Consider the following 23,926-nt stretch of genomic DNA (forward strand, 5'->3'; position numbering starts at 1 on the left):
TATATATATCTCAGAGAGATGTGGGAGTGTCTGTGTGTGTGTGTGTGTGTGTGTGTGTGTGTGTGTGTGTGTGTGTGTGTGTGTGTGTGTGTGTGTGTGTGTGAGAATCTCAAGGTCATTTGCTAAGATAACCCTTGGGCTTGTCTCCAATATCCTTCTGAAATCATTCTTGATTTGTTGCTTAAGAAACTTTTCTTATTATCAATATTGAAAACAGTTTAATATACTTAATATTTTTGCATAATAAAAGTTATAAAAGTTATTAATTTGCTAAAAAATGTTATTGACCCTTTTGAACTGATGTGTATGTATGTGAACAAAGAACGGAAAAGTTTATACCTATAGGAAAGAAAACTCACAAATGGCATCTCATTAATAGCTCATTTGTTTTTCTTAGACGTCACTGAGGTTGAATAAGAGCAAACGGACACTTCTTTTCAGACTGAAGTGGTTTCCAGGGTCCAGTGAAATTTTGAAATCTTAATTTTTAAAGAAATGTTAAAGGTTTAATATTATAATTGTTTTAATTTTTTTTCACCTTACTGAATTAAGTTGAACTATAAAAGAGAAAAAGAGTGTAATTTACCTCTGGATATAGACTATTATTCACAGTATTAGCTGTGAGAGGAGAATATATTATTGTTATTATTCAGTGGGGTGAATCATCTCCACTCTTAATTGCAAAACTCTCTAGATTATTCTACACACATTCCTCTCATACTTCACCACTCCCCTGTTATCCTTATTTAGTAGGCTATATTACGCAAACCTTAAGTGTCTCTCCCTCACTTTTTATCTTTGTTTCATGAGAATACAAAATGCTCTTCATGCACATTACCCTAATATCCCTCATATCATGCAGGTACAGTGCACAGGCTCTCATGTCGCCCATGGCCTCAAAACAGTAGCCCCGCTAGTGCTAACTCACAGTTAGCCGTGGAATATCTCTCAGTTTTTGTAGCCTCCAAAAACTGAGTGCTCCATCCTGAGGTCTTGTTTATCCCTTCATTTTCAGTATAAACAATATAGCTGATTTGATCTGAAAGCCACCGAAGGTTTCTTTGGGTGAGTCTCTGTGCCACATCAGGCACAAACAAGAATAAATTTGCAAGTTTAGAGATGCTGTTTTTATTTTCTTGGCATTTATTGGCTGTGAAAGTGCTGTAGACTGTGGGCTGAGGGTTTGTTTCCCCAGCTGCTGGAGGTATTTCATCGGCTTTGACTCTAGTAGTGCAGATAGTCTGTTGTCATCTCTCATTCACTTTCTTTTCCTGTCCTGGGGTGTGTACACATGCACAGACACACACAGCAAACACACTCTTTATGTGTCATATGCACTGCGGCCCCCCTCAAACCATCACAGCAGCTGGAGATATCAAATGCAGTTCAGTAGTAACACAATATGTTTTTCTATTTGCGTGTGCCATTTTCAGATTTTTGATCAGGTCTGTCATCTCACCATAGCATTTCCTGTGGAGTAACTTGCGTGATAGTTCACTGCAGTGTGCATGTTTGTCTTTTTCATCCTGTCTTTTTCATTTGATTTTGAGCTGTGTTGATTTTAGCAGCTTGATCTTGATTCCTGAAAACCACACAAAGAGATCCTGGGATGCGTATGTGTGTGGGCTGATTTCATAATTTGTGGAGAGAGCTGTAGTAAGGCACATTTACACACTGATCTGCGTGGGTTTTCTTAGTGCATTTTTGCACTGAGGATTCTAAAAACAGAATCTATGTAATGTCTTCCGGCTCTGTGGTACTATAAGACAGCGTAAAGAGCACAGGAAGTGAGAGGCTGTTGATGGGATGAGCTGTTTAAAATCAACATGAAACAGCATCCGGGTTGATTTCACTTTAGTAATGTGATGTATTCTAGAGTAAAAACAAAATTAACAAATTAAAATAGGGTCTGTATTGTTCTTATTTTACCTAGTTTACCTCATAACTGAAGAATTGGCAAGCTTTCAACTCATAAGTGAGAATTTGATTTGCATTGGCCACAGGAAGTTGGAAGGACAGGAAGAGGAACTATTCAACACAAGTAATGCATTCTGGGAAATGACATGATTTTCCACAAAAGTTATTTCTATCTGTCTACTATCTATCTATATATCTATCCATCTATCCATCCATCTATCTATCTATCTATCTATCTATCTATCTATCTATCTTCCATCTATCCATCTATCTATCTAGGTAGCTAGTTATCATTCGGTAAGGCTTTTCTGGGAAATGACATGATTTTCCACAAAAGTTATTTCTATCTGTCTACTATCTATCTATATATCTATCCATCTATCCATCCATCTATCTATCTATCTATCTATCTATCTATCTATCTATCTATCTATCTATCTATCTATCTATCTATCTACTATCTATCCATCTATCCATCTATCTATCTAGGTAGCTAGTTATCATTCTCACTTCCGGTAAGGCTTATAAACCTTCAAGCTTCAAGGCTTTTTAGATTAATAACACATTGGTAATGCTTTTAACACAGGAAGTGTTCTTCCTGCTTCTAACCTTTCAGCCTCTGCGTTCAATACTTGGATGGTCTGAAAACATAGAAATTATAGATTCAGTAGGTACTGACAATGGTACTGCCTGATGATGGGTTATAAATATACCATTGTTAAATAGAGAGCCCTCCAAACAGAGCCAAGACTGTTTCTCCTCTACCGTTTGTCATCACCAAGTGTGGAAATCAGAGACCGTCTGCATTTTTTAACTAAGTACGAGAGAGAGGGAGAGAGGTGTTATAGCAGTATCAGACACATATCACATGGAGCGTCCTGACGCCACTTAACACCACTGTGAAACAAGAGCTGAGTCCAGTGTCAAGACCTGTCCAAGCCTCCAGTTACTCCTCACAGAACATGTCACCAGCACAATACCAGAGCGATTACAGGAAGGAACATTTAGGACAAAGATGTAGGGAGAATACAAAACCTCCTGCTTCCCTGTAGAGAAAAATGCCTGTGTTATGAATTCTTTGAGATCCATTATCATCGTCAGGCACATTGATTTACCCACATTGGGCCTCTTCACTCCATACTTCATACAGCAGTGAGACAACTTTAGAGCCTGTATTTGACAGTGACAAATGACGCTTTCCGCTCGCATTTCTAGCAGGAGGTACCTTGCTTCATTACAGTGTGGCGGTTTTAGTCTGGGTGATTTCACTTTGATTTTGCACTCTCCATCCATCCATGGTATTGATTATGTTTTTCTGGGCTGCCCATTGCGAACTCTTTGGAGGGAAACTATTGAGATCTACTGAGAATTAATTGGGGTGTATTGACAGTAGCCAAAAGAGGACCTTTCTTCTTCCCAGGGGGTTTGGATATCGAATATGTTCAAGCCCCTCTGTCTTTCCCAGTGATCCATCTAATTGATTATTATAATGCAACCTAAGGCCACCACTTCAGGTAATTTGTCATAAGCTGCTAGTGATGATATTTTTATATCCATAGCTGCTCAGGCACCACATCAGCCGTCAGAGTTTATGAATATGGACTCAATATCTAGTTCACGACATGAGAAGCGTATGCTGCAGTGAAAGAAGATGGCAGAAATGTGGCCCAATACAGTGTTCAATGAGAATCTAATAAAGCTGACGAGGGGACTCCAAAGTGGCTTTCAACTTCTCTTCCTTTATAGTGGCAAACTCTTTCTTCTTGTCTTTTATCTCCCTTTGTGAGGAATCGTCTCCCTGCTGGAGAACGCGAGCTGAGGAAAGCAGCAAATGAAAAAAAGGTGATGAATGATCTCATTTCACGCTGACATCTTGCCAGTGTTTTACCATAGTAACATGTGGAATTGCATTGCATTTAGTCACTAAAGGAATGAAAGGGAATTTTGTTGATGTAAGGCAGATACATTTAGATAATTAATCAGCAGTTTTCGTCTAGTTGATGGTGGGGATGTGAAAAAACGTAATACTTTGATGCATTTCTTTCTTCTGTGAGACACGGGAAGATATTTTGAAGAACTTTGAATGGACAAAACAACACTGAAACATTTTTCAAAATATCTTTTGCGTTCCCCAGAAGAAAGAACGTTTTAACAGGTTTTGTCAAGATTGTTTTTGATATATATATATACCAACATATTGGTTGATTGGTTGACCATAGTCACCCATACCTAGTTGATGGACTGATGGATGTGATTTTATGTCGTTCTTATCTTGCACTCACATTTAACTTATACTGGTGCTCCAGCTGGACTTTGTTTCTAATTCCCTCAAGGTCAGGGTCAAAGGTAAAGACCAAAAGCCCTAATGGGTGGAAGGAGAGATCAGATGTTGCTTTAATTTTGATCTCCAGTGGAACATACAGGTGCATCTCAATAAATTAGAATGTCATGGAAGAGTTCATTTATTTCAGTGATTCAACTCAAATTGTGAAACTCGTGTATTAAATAAATTCACTGCACACAGACTGAAGTAGTTTAAGTCTTTGGTTATTTTAATTGTGATGATTTTGGCTCATATTTAACAAAAATCCACCAATTCACTATCTCAACAAATTAGAATACTTCATAAGACCAATAAAAAAACATTTTTAGTGAATTGTTGGCCTTCTGGAAAGTATGTTCATTTACTGTACATGTACTCAATACTTGGTAGGGGCTCCTTTTGCTTTAATTACTGCCTCAATTCGGCGTGGCATGGAGGTGATCAGTTTGTGGCACTGCTGAGGCGGTATGGAAGCCCAGGTTTCTTTGACAGTGGCCTTCAGCTCCTCTGCATTTTTTGGTCTCTTGATTCTCATTTTCCTCTTGACAATACCCCATAGATTCTCTATGGGGTTCAGGTCTGGTGAGTTTGCTGGCCAGTCAAGCACACCAACACCATGGTCAGTTCTTCTTCTCCTTTACACACTTTAATTTGTGCCCATTCTTTTTTGTTTTATATGTAGTTGTATTATTTCCTGCCAATAGAAAGACAACTATTAAAGGTTCCCTGTAAAAAGCACTACAAAACGATTTCTCTCTCTGTGTATTTCTATTAGCGGTGCAGTGAAAAAGTAAAGGGACATTACAGTGTGATGAATTATTTATAGAATGTGCAACAGTAATGATGATCAGTTAGGGCTCTGAGTTCTACCTTTAAAGGCTCTCTGGAATACTTATATTTACATTTATTCATGTAGAATACGCTTTTATCCAAAGTGACTTAAAAAGGAGGAACATTACAAGTGATTTATTATTAGAGCCAACAGTATTTGCACTACACAATAGCATATTTTATATATGGTAGTCTAGTACACAAGCTAAAGCAGAAGTGAAAAGCAGAAAAAAACAAAAACAGACTTGAATCTGATTGGCCACTTGCAACATTCTACAGTAAAACATTTTTCAAATAATCATCGCTTCCTTCCTTCCTTCCTTCCTTCCTTCCTTCCTTCCTTCCTTACTTCCAACCAACCAACTAATGAACTAACCAAATCTATATTTGATAAATATTTTTATTTGGAATATCAGATTCTGTTTGATTATTCTGCAAACTGTTTAATTTGCAGGCAGTGTAGTTTCGTGGTCTCTTTTTTTGGGGGGTGTAATGATCATTGGACTGTTTAATTGATGGTTTAATTGGCAGCTAATCTAGTTTTCATGTTTCACATTTGACTCCATGGTCTCTTTTTTATTACATTTATAAGATAATTTAAACTCAAATCAATATTTAATGTTTATTTATGATTCATCAATTTATTCTAAATACCAACTTGTAATTATTTTTATTTGGAATAATTAATTTTGATTGGTCATTATGCCTTCAGATGTTTTTTTTTTTTGTAATGAGCATTAATCTGCATAATTCGCTATAATTATTTGGCAAGCAATTTATGTTCATGTACCTCATATCACTCCACAGTCTCTTTTTTCCTCACATCATAAAATAATTAAATTATGGACAGTCAGTCATCAATTATCACAAAATAAACCTTTTCACGATGATATGAGACCACCTCAGTCACCTTTATTTTGTAATAATGACCTCATTATACATTGTCCCTTACTTTTTCCAGACTGAAAGAAATGTAAATGCTTTTTGCAGTCCTGCGTGTATTAAAGTCACAGTGCCATTTAACAATACTCTAGATTCACACTGCCTGCCATCAGAGGCATTTTGCATATCAGCAATGCTATGCATACTATGTAAAGTAGCCTCTAAAAGACCACATGCAGTGAGCACTCTCTTCCTTCCTCTTTCACTCCTTCTCTCGCTCCTCCGGTCTATTATCTTTTTCCATTTCTTTCCTTCTTTCTCTCTCTCTTTTTCTATACAGTGGGAAGTGTCTTGAGTTGAGCAAAGAGCAGTTGCATGCAGGAAGAGCGATAGTGGAGGAGGGAGGGGGAAGAAGGAGGGTGTTTGTGTAAGCTTGTAGGCAGATAACAGACCCAACCACAGATGGTAGAGCGAGTGAGAAAGAGAGAGAGTATGCACGCTGGTGTGAGAGAAGGAGGAAGGGAGGGAGTTGCAGTACGTCAGTTCTCTGCTCACTCAGTCACTGTGAGGCAGGTTGATTTTCTGGCGTCTTTCTAGCAGCCGTCACAGCCTCACTGTGGACTGGAGACTTCTGCATCCATCTCAGCCGGCTGAAGGAATATTCAACACAATGTCCATGCAACATTCTCAGATCTTTAGTGCTTTTTACAGCAAGACTGTGTGACCGTGTGCCAGTTGGTGGTCGCCAATACAAGCAATTTGTGTGCAGTGACATGCTTTCCTCCACCCTGGGCTAATTTTCTCATCTCAAGCGGTCGTGGGTTTAAAGAACCAAGCTGTCGGCTGAATAGAGTGGGAGAAGCTGCTTCTGTTCAGTTGCCTGTTTGTGACCTGTGGAAACAGGAACTGAGCATCAGATACCGGCCGCAACGCTCACTGAGTGTCAGCCTGCAAGTTTCGGAGCTCATTTCCGGAGGCACGTGGAGCTCTGGCCCTTCATCTGAACCTGTGGTCCCCCGCTCCCAGCCCATCCTCCACTTCCCAACCCTGGAGCCTGGAATGGTGCGTTTGGTCCCCCGAAGACCCGCATAGGGAATCCCTCAAGCTGGATCCGTCTCCGCAAATGACCGGTAGCAATAGCATGAGCAGTGGGTACTGCAGCCTGGATGAGGAGAGCGATGACTTCACCTTCTTCACTGCCAAGACCTCCTTCTTCCGACGGTCACAAGCAAAGCAAGTAGCCAAGGTAGTGTATGAATGTGAGGCTGATGGAATTGTGAAGATTGAGCGAGTATATCCACACCTGATATAGAAGATGTGCACGGAAGCGTGTACACGGAAGTGCATTTTTTCTTCATGTTTCTCACTTGATGAACTGCTGCGTTGTAAGAAATGTGTTTTGGATGCATTCGGAACAGGTTTATGACCTGATATGTTTTGAGTGACAACATACAAAGACTGTTTTGGGTTTTCTAGCATTTTGTTCCACACTGTTTTGAGGTTGTTAAAGTTAGATGAGACAGGCTGTAGAAAAAGATTTTCCTACACTCTCAGAAAAAAAAAAAACGGTATAAAATCTGGGGTGATACCCTTTCGAAAGATACTAATATGTATCATTTAGGTATTGACATATATACTTTAGACACTAATAAGTAAATTTAATGTACTAATGTGGAGCCTTTAGAGGTAAATAAGGTACAAAGGTGTACCTTTTGAAAGCATACTGCCACAGCTTTTGTACCTATGTGTGTGTATGTGAGCGTATGTCTATGGAAACACTGTCGGTAGAAACCTTGTACTGTTTAGAGCAACTAACACTAACTTTTAAATGAAGAGTCTCTCAAGGATTAATGATTGGATAAGAAAGAAGCGTATCCATTGCTTTTCCTTGCTGTCACTTAATATGATTTTTATGGCAGCCATTTAACACTCTGATGTAAGGGCTGTGGGTATGATTCCCATGGAATGCATGGACGGATAGAAAAATGTATACTTTGAATGCCCCTTAAGTCGCTTTGGATTAAAACGTCTGTTAGGGCGACTGTCGAAAGGGGGTTAGTAGGTGGAGATTGCACTGTTAGATGTTAGGTTACTCGAACTTACAATGATAATATGAGCTTAAAGATGTTCTTATGAAAGATTAAGAAGTGTACAAGTCTTTGTTCCACACTAATTTAGTAAGTAGGCCTATTTCACAATAAAGCTGAAGTATTAAAGGGACTTATGTTATATAAGTTTCATTTACTGTAAGGTTCATGTATTTGCATTAATACCATCCACCGAATGCATTAAAGCCAATTGCTTTTACTTCAGCTCATTACCTGCATATCTTGACCTTTATTATAGACTCTTTTAAGCATGGCAGTGTACATAGAGTGCACTCTCACACTCTCAGAGCTCTCAAATGCTGTGAGGGGAAGGAAATGGCTGATGATTGTGCCAGAAAGGCCTGTCCTTCCCTGAATCAGAGAATGTGTTATTTTACAAGACCCCATAGCTTTTACACTGACTTCCTGTTACTGTAGGCCTCTTAGACTTAGATTTAGATACAGTTGTTTAGTGACCAAAAAGTCAGTCAGAATTGAGCTTTAATTAGATTGGGTCTTAAAAGCTAGCTAGCAAATGCAGCTGTATTCTGAACACCACAGAACTGGAAATAGGCTAATATTTCATGTCCTTAAAGACTTCAAATTTCACTCCCATACCTGAGCTGACCAGCCTTACATCACTTTCTGCAGTATCAGGTTTGGGAAGAGCTTCTCAGGATGTGAATTATTTATCCTGTTCGCATCTCTGTCTGGACACAATGTGAGCTGCCAGTTTGAGGGCATTCACTGGACAGTTTAAATTTTTTTTTTTTTTTTTTTGGTTTTTGGTTATTAGTCTGTTACCATATTGTATTGTTCAAACGTTTGGGGTTGGTATGATTTTATATCTCTTATGCTCATCAGGGCTGTATTTATTTGATCACAAATAGAGTAAGAGTAGGCAATTTTATTGTAAATATTATATTTTACATTAATATATTTTAAAATATATTCCTGTGATGGCAAAGCTGAATTTTCAGCATCATTATTCCAGTCTTCAGTGTCACATGATCCTTCAGAAATCATTCCAGTATTATGATTTGCTGCTCAAGAAACATTTCTTATTATTAACATTGAAAACAGTGCTGCTTATTATTTTTTGGGAAATGATGATAATTTCTTTCAGGATTCTTTGATGAATAGAACATTTGAAAAGAACAACATTAATTTGAAATATATATCTTTTGTAACATTATGTCTTTACTGGCATTTTTGATCTATTTAATGTATCCCTACTGGATAAAAGTATTAATAAAAAAAAAAAATCTTACTGACCCCAAAACTTTTGAATGGTACAGTAGTGTAAGTTTTGAATGCTGGTGTTGCGCTGATGTCCCTAACAGATTTCTTAATTAGCTTAAAAGTAGGCAACAAAAAAAAGTTAAAAATTAGAATCTTTTTGAGACATTTTTTGTGCTTTAGACCGTCACCAAACCAGTTTAAACTAGTCTAACCCCCCCAAAAAGTTCATGCTGGTCTAACCTGCTGTTTCCAGCAAGGTTGTTATGGTAGATCAGGGTTGCCAGACGTATGATAATTATCGTATTTGTACCATAATTTTGACCTCTGTATGATGTACGATCAATAATACCATAATGTACGATCATTTCAGAATTTTGTGACACCAAATGATAGTCATTGTAATCATAGGGCTTCTATACTCATTGATCTAGCTGTGTGGATCCTACTGTACGTGTACCTTCATGATTGTGAGGAGACTTGAACGTGTTACACATCTTTCATCTCATCTCATGTCTTCTCGACCAATCGTCGTGGAGAATGACTCTCTCTCACGAGCACAAGTTAACGTTCCTGCCGCACTTAGGTCAGTTTTTTTCAAAGCTGAGGTCGATAGTTTAGCAATAAAGTATATAAAATGAGTGCTGAAAAGTATAAATAGCTGTATTCAGAACGTTTAATTATAATTATAATTTTCTTCAAATATGATAATTTTGAACTTCTGGTACGATACATGGACATTTCCAATCTGGCAACACTGTGGTAGATTGTTTGTGTATTGTGTTGCTAGGTGCAAGGCGTTACTTCTACAGTCATTTCAGCTATTGGGTGACAGACGTTTGCTTTATATATTGGACTTTTACATTGTTTTAAAAAAATAAGTGCAGTTTGAATAGGCAGTCATAAACACACCGAAGGTGAAGTTAGCTTGTCCTAATTCTTATTAGCATCTCTGGAAGTCCTCTTAGAAGAACCCCAGGGGTGGATAAATGGGAGATTAGCTTACGTTCTCGCTTTAGTGCGCACATTCTTCTTGTCAGTTATGGGATTAAAATTGCTTTATGGATCAATAATACATTTCCGATTTACCTCGCTGGGTTAAACGTAGTAGACAGAAGGCTTTTAAACCAAGAGCACTGAGTAAAATTGCCTTTATAAATGCTGCTGCTTCTGTGTTCAATAATTATTCCAGAAACTCATTAAAGACAACACATTCAAGGTACATTTTTGACCCAAATGACAGCTATTAGTGAAGGGAACAAACAATAAATAGCTTCCTCTTCAAGGGCAGAATTTAACATTTGAATAGGGAAAGTCATGCAAACACGAGGCTGTTTGCTCAAGGTTTTGCACTCCATGAGTACTGAAAGTCATGAGCCATCTCATAAGCCTTTGTGTGATTGAAAAAAGTTTACTATGGCTCAAATCTGGTAGATGTTGCAGCTGTGGTACCATTTCGGCAAATGGCTGCCTAGTTGGTAAGCTACAGCAGAATGAGTCAAGTTTTCTCGTTTCTAAACATTATAATAGCTGTTTAACTGAAATGCTGTTCAAAATCACATAGATGCTGATTGCTCAAAAAATAAATCTGTGTATCAATCAGCTATAGGGATGCCATGAGTTAATGATGCATAAAAAAAACAGGCCCAAGCACAATGCATCGATAATTAAGACCTTCATTATCAAAGGCATTTGAATGGATTGATAGCATAGGGCTTGTGTTTACTGGTGTCGTGGGCTCTGATGATCTACGCTGTTTATTCAGGCATGCAGATGATGGGCTTTGCATTTGTGCAGGGCTGCAGAGAGGGAGGGGAGAATCTCCTACGGCACACTTGACCCAGTAATGAGAGAGAGGGAGAGAATGAGTACACATGCAACGTGTGGGAGGGAGCAGATCACAAGGCATCATTCCTACACTGCGGCAGAAACAGCAGAGAGACACAAGAATGATCAATTAAAAGCATATAAATCTTTGAAAGATGCATGTACTGTAATTAGACTCCCGTTTGCTTACCTGTGTCTGACTAACCATGGTTGATTTTACTGCAGCTAAAGCCAGTGCATTAAAGTACATTATCAATGCATTAGCACTAACATTGTATAAGGAGACTTCCTCTGAACATCAGGCTTCCCTAGAACTGATGTCGGCTAACACTTGCAAATCTTACTTCCTGTATTTTTTGTTAGTGCAGTTCTCACGGTGATACGCAGAACATGCGGCATCTAACCAAATTATTATTGGGTTGAGGCCATTCAGTAGGTGCAGATGTAGAAGATGTGCACATTGCCTGAAACTGACACTAAGGGCATTGTGTTCCCTAATCAGTCGGAGTAGCCGTGTGCTGTGCTTAAGGACACCTGCCTGACATGCAGTGATGACTTTGAGATGACACTCCGATAGCATTTATAGACGTGCCCTTTTTTTTCATGTCATGTCTCTGTAATTTGATATTTGCTCAGGTCATGCCCCAAGGCACCTTTATGTACATTGTTAACATCCTCCACTTGGGCCTTCTATGACTTTCTTTCCTATGTTTGTTTAACTCTCATTTTGATTTAAAGAATGGCCTGGAGCATTTAACAGTGAAAGTCATTATTCAGTAGAGGAAAGCGTATTGTTCAATTCATACAGGTTAGGTAGGTTTTATCTGTTTGATTGCTCAAAGCAGGCTTACTTGTTGTTTCCTAACCCTGTTTATCAAAGAAATGTTCTTCCAGACATTTTTCCGGTTCACCACAAAGTGCATTCTAGAGAGAATTTAAATTGATCAAAAGTGACAGCAAAAAGATTTCAGTTTCAAATAAATGTTTTGAACTTGGAAAAAAAACGTATCACGTTCTTGGCAACTTCCCAAAGTGTGTATGTGTTCATATATTTTATATATATATATATATATATATATATATATATATATATAAAAAGGTCAGGACAATGTTTTGCCAGACATTTTTGATTCACCACAAGGAGCGTTCTAGAAAAATATGTTGTCTGCGAGACAGCGTTTTTTGTGCATTAACAGGATATCCGGGTCACGTTTGATGTCGCTTCTGCTCACTCACTGCTAAAAATCTGAAAGGTGCGATTCACAGCTTTCTCACATCAGGTGATTTCTGTCTTCAACCTGAAAGGAAATCGTGTGTCTGCAGCTGAGTAACGTGCATTTCTATTGAAGCATAAAACCTGCAGTGAAGCGTTTTTTTCAAACTAACTAATCAGGGTTTGCTTTTTACCTTTAGTGAGGAGGTTCGTTTCAGAGAGGTGGTGCACTCGTGCATGTGTAGCTCAGATGTGGGTCAGCTCTCTGAATGACAGCAGATACTGTGAGCCTCAGTGAATAGACAGGAGAGATCCCACACATAACCCACCCACTTCACAATCACACACACTTATGATGCCCTTTATTCCAACTACAACTCCCACGCTCACTCACATGCACTCTTACACACTTTCTCCAGCTGAAACCCATGAATACACCCACAGACACACACATCTTTGCTCTTTGGTTGTTACAATAAAGGAATCTTCCCTCTCATGGTGTTTCAAGAGAAGATCAGAGCTCATTCATATAATCCTACTCAAAATGTGAAGATGATGGGATATGATGGCCGAGCTTGGATTGCTCTTGGATGTCGTGTAGATACATGTGCAGTCAAACACATACAACATGAAATAAACCATCAGGAGCAGAGCGAACATTTAAACTGGTCTCCATTGTTTTGCCCATTGTTCCAAAAGGCCACTTTCTCTGCTTTGGATGTGAGGAAGGGAGGGAGAAATATATATTTAGCAGCTCACAGTCCTCTGGTCACAAATACAGGAATTCCTGAGAGATTTTGGTTGTGTGCACCAAGGGATTCAAGTTAGTGGGAGAAGAATGAGGATGCCACAAAAATCTAAATTGTAAATCTTTGCTTGTCAACATTAATAAAAAATATCAGAGCTGCAAGTTGATTGTGGAATGGTAGAGGATTTGTTTTACTAAACGTTGGTGGGTGTGTAAATCTGGTTTATTGGCCAGTAATAGATGGAGGGACTGGAAGTGTTAGGGAAAACCGCTTTGAAAACTGTCATTATTTTTGCAATACCGTTTGGTGCCGCTAGGGGCACAGAAATGACACACCTCACATTTAATTGACATTCAATTAATGTTGCCTTGCAAAAAAAAAATTATGGTACAAAAACAAGCTTAATTTTCTCTATGCACAGTATAATTTTTTCACTATTTTTTCCTTCTTTGGTTGAACTGACACAGATGTGTTTTTGGATAATCTCACACAATTGAACATGGTCTCTGGTCTACGCCACACAATACAAAACAGGTAAATTTGAAGAAGTGAATGTAACGTGTATTGCATGAGCGATTGCACATAATTCTGAACACTTCTCTTCACAGAACACTGACTAGGATGTCACAGTGGCACACATAGCCAGACATAAAGTGATTTGTTTTCTTTGCTTTTAAGTTTCTTAAGGACAGTTTATTTTAAAAATTTTAATCCTTCCTCGTCTCTCAACTCACAAGTATGAGAATGTTAAAACAGATGTTTTAAATGCATCTCTGATTTTAAATTAAATAGTAAAATGGCTTCAGAGTCCAATTCAATGAATCAATTCCAAAACAGATTAATCTGTGTCAACTCTAGAAAATGGTCACTGAAATCATTGAATGGCATTTTTCATATTTTAAAATGTTTTGGTGGTGCAGAGACATTGGTAGATAATACTGTTCATTGTGTTATTATTATGTACTCTAACATTTGAGCTTTTACAATAAAATAATTAAATAACATTATTCCTTAGCTAATTTAGCAAAACAAAAAGTGCATTTTACTTGTTGCATTGATCGTAATAGCAACAATGCCTGAAATTATTGAGGAAAAATCTGCAAAATCTGAATATATGTGGCTATATATGTAGTTCTATTGTGCAAAAGTAAGTCTGAGATCTAAAGCAATTTATCCCCTCATTGAGGATTTTGCATCGCTTCGTTTGGCGAGACGTTTCTTTCGTGCCACCACATACCACAAGACGCAACAGCACAAGTGCAGCAGTATTGCACATTTCCTGTCTGCAGATTCTGTCTTTCATAACAAGCTACTCATTTGAGAAAATTTCTGATCTTTCTGTCCATTGAGGTTATCCATGTCAGGCAGTTGTAGTGTGTGGGCCAGGCAGAAGTTAATTTGTTTGCTAAACATCCAGATAAATTCTTCTTCCTCTCCGCTCAGGCTTAATGTTTGTGTGTTCATGTGTGTATGAGTGGATCTCTCTCTGCTCAATGAGACATAGAGCTGCCATGCTGGCGCCACAGGGATCTCCATGAATAAATGATCTTGCTTTTTTCATTCTTATTCTTTCGTCCCAGAAAAGAAGAGAGAAACTCACTTTGCGTGTATTACGGGGAATGCAGCTAGTAGCTAAAAATACCTCCGACAGAATCTTTGTTGCTAAGGCTTGTTCAGCAACTGTCAAACCCCCTAGAAAACCCCTCCAAGAGAACCGTTTCTTTGTCACTGGAAATGATGGAGTATTTAGTATCGCATGCCCTGTCATCATTCCTTCTGCATTATTTCTACCTATTAGAATGAATGTGTGCCCTACCAAGGTTTTTGTCATATAAGTGCTCGTTTTTAGATATTTGGAGGACACATTTTTTTTATTGCCTTTATTTGAGAAAGAATACATTAAAAATGTTAAAAAACCATTTTAAATAGCCATGAATTCTTTTAATATATTTACAAATTGGATTTATTCTTGTGATGACAAACCTGAATTTTTTTCAGAAACCATTCTAATATGCTTATTTGGTGCTCAAGAAACATTTCTTTTTATTAGCATTGTTGAAAACAGTTATGTATACGAATAATTTCTCTGTAAAAGCCCTTTTTTCATCTCTTTTGTCCTGTTCTGTTCATTTCATGGAAAAAGCGGGGGGAAATGGCACATCCTTTGAGATTTGACCACACAAGAACATTAAACGACAGGTGTTTCTCCCTGTTGTTTATTGATGAATCATTATGGATTGGTAGAGCGTTCCTCAGTCTTTGCATAGACTCTAGTCCTGTCTTGATGAACCTGGATTTGTTTAAAGAAGTCTCAAGAGGCATTCAAACTGTTACTGTCATGCTGTACACACACAAACACACACACACACACAGAGAGAGAGATTGGTATCTCGGTGAGTGACATTGTCCCCTGTAGTTGATCAATAAGAGTAGTAGTAATGTTCAGACTTAGAAATATCAACATATTATAATGCCTGTTGAAGATATTGTTACACTACCGTTCAAAGGTTTGGGGTCAGTAAGATGTATAAAAGTTTCCAAAAAATTATTAGGCAGCACATCTGTTTTCAACATTGATCATAAGCAATCTTTCTTGAGCAGCAAATCAGCATATGATTTCTGAAGGATCATGTGACACTGAAGACTGGAGTAATGATGCTGAAAATTCAGTTTTGTATCACTATTAATTGATTACATTTTATAATATATTAAAATAGAAAACGGTTATTTAAATTATATTACTGATTTTACTGTATTTTTATCAAATAAATGCAGGCTTGGTGAGCATTAGAGACTTCTTCCAAAAGCATTAAAATCTTACCCACTCCAAGTTTTTGAACAGTAGTGAATGTATTGCTAAGACAAGCATCATTGTTCATACGTGTTTTCCTGGAAATACTGGAAATTGTCAATTTAAAATCTCCTAAACTTTATTTTGCCAATATTTAGCTGTACTCTTGCGAATAGATAACAGTCATGGACTAAAAGCCTCAAAACTCATTTAAAGTTGTATGTTAAAGGCATTAGAGTCATCCATAGAGTAGATCTATTATTTAGTTCAGCATCATGTATAGGATCTCCCCATTTTTCACTCAATAGAAATCCCGCAATAGGTAGTTTCTTCTTCATATAAGCACCATACGTCATATAATAGCTTCTTGTGAAGGGCAGATAACTGGTTATCTTGATAACGTAAGTGTCTGTAATCTCAGCAGCAATCAGTTGTCCCCTCTTCCTCCCCGAGAGATGTTCTGCTCTCTTGACACTCAATACCAGGGGTCAATACAAAAATAGAAAAACTAGAGGAACTACCTCAGAGGAACTCCAAAAAGGAAAGTTCACTAAAAATGCAGCTAGCTGAGAGTCCAACCAATGCAACTAAAACAGTACCTTCAAGTCAATTCATCTGTACTGTCATGTTACATCATGCTTATAATGTCAACATCAGCTTTTACGCAGTGTTGATGGCCTTTTCTACCATAGCTCATTGATACCTCACAAGGCCTCTACTGTGTTTGATATCAGGATGCCTCATCTAACCTTGTTTTTTATCTTGGTTTTAGGATGTGACAAAAGAGGAAGAGGAAGAGAAGCCAACATCCCTCACAGAAGAAGAGATTAAAGCGAAAATAGATGACTACAACTCCAAAGTGACGGAGAATGGAATGAAAATAGTGAGTATTGATTTGTCAACAAAGCATTTGCACTCATTTGCAGATAATTTGAGAGTTTTACTGTGAGAAATGAACTGACTCAAGTTGTTTTGTTATCCCCCAGAGCTCAGATGGCACATACACTGGTTTCATAAAGGTTCACTTGAAGTTGCGTAGACCTGTGACTGTATTTTTTGTGGATGAGAAGTCACAAGGACCATGTTCCTCTTCTGATAGTTCAGATAACCGCACATCCTTCTACCTGCCCAGAGATGCCGTTAAACAGCTACACATCAGCAGTACCACCACGGTCAGGGAGGTCATCCAGGGCCTGCTGAAGAAGTTCATGGTACAGGATAACCCATGCAAGTTCGCCCTCTACCACCAGACCCGTCGAGACAGCCAGGGTAAGCGTTCAAATGAAGATGAAATATACTGTAGTATTGTACAATACTACTTTAATACTAAGGTGATGTTTGCTTGATTTTTCAGATCTTTTCCAGAAGTTGCCATTATCAGATTGTCCACTCTGCTTGAGGCTGTTAGCAGGTCCTGATCTAGAGAACTTGTCCTTTGTACTCAAAGAAAATGAGACTGGTGAGGTTGAGGTGAGCTTTTCCATTCTGTCTAAATGTGTCATTTTTTTATTTTTGTAAAATTTGCCTACCACAATAAACATTATCTAGTATTTTAATCATTAAATGAATTCATTTAACATATTTAGGCTGTGTGTCCACCAAAGCATTTTTGCCCGAGGCTAGTGTATTTTTTCAGTTTTCAATGGGAGCGCCACGTTTTTAAAATCTTTTTCACGCTGAGCGCTGAGTGCTCAGGCATTTTTTCTCGGCGCCGGGAGTAGAAGAATGTTCAACTTTAGATAAAACGCAGCACTCATCACTGTCACTTTTTAGTCAGCCGTCCAATCACGGTGGAGGAGGGGCGGGGCAAATACCACTCTAACCAACTGTCACTCATTCGGTTTGTACTACGACTAAACAACAATGGAGGAGAAGTTAATATTTCTTGTCTCTGAGTATTCATGTCTGTACCAAATGGGATTCCCGGACTACTACAAATATTGATATGAAAAATAATGATTGCAACGATGCGTCTGCCACAGTACTTCTGCGGATATTCCGTATAATAGCAACCAAAGAGTCTTAACTGAAAAAAAACACTGTGAAGCACTCTCAAGCGCTCACACCTAGGCGTTTTCAGCAGAGCACCTGGCATTTTCAGCTGGCTAAAAATGCTTTAGTGGACACACGGCCCATTTGACTTTTTTTGCAAATATATTTTGTCTCTTGCTCAATCATTATGGCAATAAAATGCTTTTTATATTATTATTCTTATTTATTTATATTTTATACTTTTTTTTCACCTGATCTATCATTATGAATATAAACCCATTTTTATATTTTAAACTCACTTTTATCCAAAGCAATTTACAATGCATTCAAGGTATACATTTAGATTTGATCGGTTCTTGTTTTTCCTGGTAATCGAAACCATGACCTTTGCCTTACTCTGCTGTATGAAGTACAGAACACTCTACAAAGCAAATAATATCAAATAAAATAATTTATACATAAATTGTTAGCCTGCTTTATCATTATGAAAATGCTATGTTTTTTATTATTATTATTCATGATAATGTAATTTATATGTAAATTATATATAAATATAAAAATTTCCATAGGCAAATCTTCCTGTTTTCATTCTTTGTTTCCACTGAAACTCTACAAAGCTAAATTAAACTTCCTAATATATATATTTAGAAATTATTAAATGCAATTGAATAAACGTCATGCAATTAATCTAACACATGCCAACAAAAACATAGGATTAATAGACAGGTCTGGTTTTTTTCTGGCTAAAATTTCATATGTCTGGCTTTATTAATAAGGTGTTCTGTCTTTTTTCAGTGGCATGCATTTTCAGTCCCTGAGCTGCAGAACTTCCTGATCATCCTGGAGAAGGAGGAGAAGGAGCGTATGCGGCAGGTGGAGCAGCGTTACGCTGCCTACAGGGAGAAGTTGCTACAGGCTCTAGGTCAGGTCGAGAGCAAACCGGGCTAATGTAAGACACAGAATCTCCTTCACCCCACTGAGCCAACACCGGGCCAGCCTGGAGGACCAGTAGCCCACCGGACGAACTCACAAAACCTCCACTCAGGACTTTGTTCAAGCTCTCAGCATGCTTCTGTGACCTTTAACCCCCAAAGACGGGCAAAGGGATCGAGACATGACTAAGACGAAGAGGAGGTTGGAACTAAAGATTGGTACTTCAAGAGTAATCCTTCTCTCTGGAAATGGAAGGCTGTTGAAAGCCCAGGAGTATGGCAGTTTCTGGCAGTCATGCTTTTTGATATCTGAATGGGTTTTGTTTAGTTTTTTCTTGTTGTTTTTACATTGACCCCATCTCTCTGTGTTTTTTACAAGCTGCTGCTATTGCTGCTACTGCAAGTGTTACTTAAAGCATGACTTTCGCTTTGGTCTCTCTGCTTGTGTCTACCGCATGTCCTCTATCAGGGAATATCTATATGAAAGAGCAGAGTAAAAAAGCACTTCCTGTCCGAAAAGTGGGGAGAATAAAGTTATAGAAAATATGATGTCTGTAAGATATCAGAGGACAAATAGTCATCTTGTCCACATATCAGATTATACAGTTCATAAAAAATTATAACATGCTACTGTAAAAAATAAAAGAGTTATACTGTTTATACTGGAGAGATTGTCTTAATATAACTATAAATGTACTGTATTACTGATAATGTTTCACCCTACAGCTCAATATGTCAAAATATCTCTTTCTTTTAATTTAAATTACCAAAATGGCTGCATCTCTATGATAAAGCGGTCATGAAACCCACTGGCCACTATATCTATAAAAAAGTGTTTCAATAGATCTGGGCTGCTGAGAATGTACAGATGCAGCCATTTTGAGCTCCTCTAGAAATATGAAGTGGCCCCACGCTGACTGTTACTCTCTGGAAAGACCCATTGTCCTTTCAGGTGTCCCATGAAAGCTTTTAGAAACACTCAGCACTGACAAATCACCTCAGTCTCTCAAGTGCGCCACCAGTACTTAATGTGCAGGGAGCATCAGTGGACGTGAGGATAGTAGGCTGTGGCTATCCGGTAAGCTTTTCTGAATCATTTCGGCTTTTAGCACATACAGTAATACACAAGGTCATGTTAGATTAGAGGGCATCTCCTCGATCAGCACTCTGAAAAGCTCTGCGGATCCCAACCACAAGCATCTCAATCTGTATTACACCAAAGGAAAACAGAACAAGCTCCCCTTATTGTAATTACAAAATAAAGCTTTTATAAAGATCTTCCTGCTAATGTAAAGTGGAGTCAGGATGTCTGATTTGCACACCAACACAAACCACTGAGTGGTCCGCCAGTATGTACAGGAGTCAATATTATTCTGTACAGGGAACATGAGATGGATGTAACTTTTTTTGTTGTTGTTGCTTTAATTGTAATAATAAGCATTTAAAGGGATATTTTAATGTGCATACTTTCGTCTGCTAAATTGTGGAGGTGCATGTGAATTGAATGTGTCTGTGACACTGAGGGAATTTATTATTTGTGAAGCGCATTCAAAAGCACTGAAGCGGTTTTCCATATTGGTCGGGAATAACTGTGAACCTTTCAATATGATGTTCCAGGCACTGATATTTCTCTTCTCCCTTAAAAGCACATTTACGTCCCAATCTATTAAAGAACCATGGATTTCTAAACAGGACATCTATAGCAAGCAGTTTTGTAATGGCTAAGTTATAATCTGGATTGGTATGTTTGTAGAGGCACTTTAAAGTCATATGTTTCCATTTGGACCACTCTGCCCCATGTGCTCTGCCTGTATATTTTTCCTGCTGGACTGGAAGTATCACTTCCACCCTTTAGCAAGCGGCAGGGCCTTGTATGTCTGCTCAGGCGGCGCCCCCTGACAGCCATATTCCTGCTGCAGTGCCTTTAGTCTCCGTGTAGCTTATCTTGACTGTGTACTGTACATATGCTCTAGATGTCTGGCCCTTTAACTCCACGTTGAGAGAGTTCCCACACATTCAGTGGCAGTAGCCAGGTGCTTTCAACGTCTGAGCTATTAAGTCCATGTGAGACTTTTAGGGACTAGTGTTTAAAATGTTGAAGTGTGTGTGTGTATGCGTGCGTGTGTGCGTTGTTTAATTTATTTTTTGGTTCAATTTCAGTTTGTGTAAACTTGAATATGTGGACAAATCAGTACTATTGGGCAATCGTTTTTGTTTTGGAGTATCAAATGTTTCAAATGTCTAGTAAGCTGTAAATATACTGAAGAATTCAATAAAAGGTCACCCTTTCTTGGTGATGAGTCTGTTTTGTTTACATTGAAATAAATGAAGCCACTAACTGGGGTTACTAACAATTCTGTAGTTTAAGTTATAAATACAAATAAATGTAATTTTAGAAATAATATGATTTTTCAAAGTTATAAATAAAATAAAGTTGATTAAAGTACGTTTTACAAGTGTTCCTAATTAAAAATCTCATGTTTTTTATTCAATGTGTTCCTTGCTGTTTCTTTGTAATTAGTTGTGAAATTTACTTCTGAGTGAAATTGTTACTACACCAAGCTTTTTTTCAATGTACCAGCAATTCTGTAGTTTACATTATAAATCAAAAATAAAAATATGTTTAGAAATAATAATAATAAACAAATATTTAAATTGAAATGAAACAACTAAATTGGGTTATTAATCATTTTGTAGTTTTAATTATTATAAATACAAAATAAATATAATTTTTAAAATGCTTTAAGAAATCATTTATGTTGTATTTAAACTTAAATCATTTTAATTATTATAAATACAGATTTATAATGTAAATATTAAATAGCATTTCAGATGCATATTACATTTTCACCTTTTTTTATTTATTTATTTTTTTACTTTAACTTTTTTACCTTTAAAAAGCTATTTACTATAAGTGTTTTACGTACAATGCTACAATAATGGAAAATATGGCAAAATAACATGTTATGGTAATATTCAATTCTGCATCACAAACATATTACTGTTGGTGTCTGGTATTATGTGACTGATATAAGAAGTTAGCATTTTATCTACAGAACATAGAGTAGTTTTACATCAGTACGGTAGTATCATGGTTGCACAAATCATGCACAACCAGCAGAGGGAACCCTAATCATGTACAGTAGTTCAAATGCAAACATTTGCTCCAAGTGCAAAGGATGTCCAAAGATTTTTTTGTAATTGATTGAAGCATAATTATAGAACTTGTAATTTGTTAGATACTTTGCATACTAAGCTATGTATTTATATGGTACTGTGTAACAGCACACAGACAGCAAGGCACAAGCACTATGTTGTCAACAACTCTGTTGTGTCTAAAACAAATAAGAACAGCCTGCATTGAATGGCAGTGTCAAGGGTCAGATAGCGCACGTGTAGTGTATTGTGCACACATGGCATATTACAAGAAAAACATGTTACTTTCAGTTGTAAACTTAGTTTGAACCGGCTCCACACTTTAAATAAAATCTACCTACAGGTTTAACAGCATGCCCATACTTGGAAAAGTCTTGCAATATTTTAAGGACACCCAGAAACCTTTTAAGTCACCACAAAAAGACAGCAGTTGTGAGTGTCCATCATAATGTTAAAGAGCCCTCATAAGGTGCAAGTGCTCACCCGTCCAGTCTGCTAATGAGAGGTCAACATGAAAACAATGTCAATATGTCATCTGAAGACACAAATATAGACAGGTCTCAGCTTCCTCTAAGACTGACGGCTAAGAATAGCATACTATGGCTGCGGTCCTGTTGTAAGCACACCCAATTTAGCTTGACATGTCTCACCATATCACCCCTGTCACCCCTACATGTGCTCTTCTGCCTGTGTTGATATATATCTGGGCTGTAAAGAGTTTGACAACAACACCAGACTTGCCAAGACAATTTCAGATATGCAGCACAGCTTAGGATAACACTAGGATTGTTGTGTTTTGACATTTTCCATTTTTATCTTGCAATAAATCTTTGTTTTGGAGACTGCCGTTTTAGTCGTGCTATCTATTTCTGGTTTATATTTATGTAATTTGTTACTTCAAAGTTCAAAATTTGAACAAAAAAAATCTTCCACTGACATTGACTGAATTTTTGCTATTCAGTGATGCCATAGTAATTACATAATTACATTTATTTGCATACAGATTTTTTTTTTAATTCCCATATGTGGCTCTGTTTTGACTCCATAGGTCTTTTTTTTTTTTTGCTTTGCAAACACTGGAAATGCAAATCTAAACATAAAAAATGCAAATGCAAAAAAGCGCCAGTGTATAAAACCAACTAAAAAAATTTAATTCCTCTTGCAGCTTTTTGTCAATCTAAAATATGTGCGGATATATTTCTCCTGCGACCCAGGTATAGGCTTTTGTCCTCTGTAGAGTAATTTCTCTGAGACCATACACGCCACAGTTTTAAGTCTGGATGTCCTGTACAGAACACATTCAGGGCTTTTTAGGGATATCAAATGTTTGGAGGTTTGATCATAAACACACCTTCTCCTTGTTCTTTAAAAATGACTGATATTGACAGAATGATCAAATTTAGTGCTCTTAGGGAAATATGATAATATTTTGTATTTATAATTTAAATCGTACTAATTTTCAAATTGTTTGTCATAAATAAATATTTCAGAAAAATGTTATGGGGTTTCAAATTGGAATTTGACTTCTAGTTATGAAACAGGGCATCATTTTCACACATGCCTTCTGTAGAGGACACCAGGGGTGCGTTCAGCCCCGACAAAAACGGTGCAAAACGTTTTTTAAACGGAAACGGTGATGCATTGAACACCCTGCTCTGATGACGCAAGAGTTGCAACTATGGCAGCTGAGAAGGCCATTCTTTGTGTTCTTTTTGAAGAATTTTCAGAGCCTGATGAAATCGGTATAAATACGTGTTTAATGCTGCAAAATACGCTCTATAGTACAGTCACTGCCCTTGCCCTCCAGAATAAAAGAGAACATCCCAATCAAACGAAGGGATTTGTGGAAACTGTGGTTCCTAATTATTGTGATCCAACATCTGCCTCGCACTTCAGGATGAAAAGACAAACATTTCAGGTGAAGGATAATCCACTTCTTACCTCCGAGACTGTGTTATGATCTATATGACCTTATTATTTTTATTGT

At 37.6% G+C, this 23,926-nt stretch overlaps 1 protein-coding gene across 1 annotated transcript in view; it reads left to right on the plus strand.

Annotated features, from left to right (window-relative positions):
- The window catches only part of rassf5 (Ras association domain family member 5), a 43,357-nt gene extending 22,271 nt beyond the window's left edge, over nt 1-21,086 (plus strand). Inside the window, exons 3-6 of the mRNA XM_016230146.1 lie at nt 16,632-16,742; nt 16,846-17,128; nt 17,214-17,329; nt 18,647-21,086. Of these exons, the coding sequence (XP_016085632.1) occupies nt 16,632-16,742; nt 16,846-17,128; nt 17,214-17,329; nt 18,647-18,799 (663 nt within the window). The 3' untranslated portion in view covers nt 18,800-21,086. The remainder of the gene's footprint in view (nt 1-16,631; nt 16,743-16,845; nt 17,129-17,213; nt 17,330-18,646) is intronic.
- Nucleotides 21,087-23,926: the final 2,840 nt, after the last annotated feature.

Source organism: Sinocyclocheilus grahami, unplaced genomic scaffold (assembly GCF_001515645.1).
Source record: "Sinocyclocheilus grahami isolate Dianchi unplaced genomic scaffold, SAMN03320097.WGS_v1.1 scaffold2.1, whole genome shotgun sequence".
In the NCBI taxonomy this organism is placed as follows: domain Eukaryota; kingdom Metazoa; phylum Chordata; class Actinopteri; order Cypriniformes; family Cyprinidae; genus Sinocyclocheilus; species Sinocyclocheilus grahami.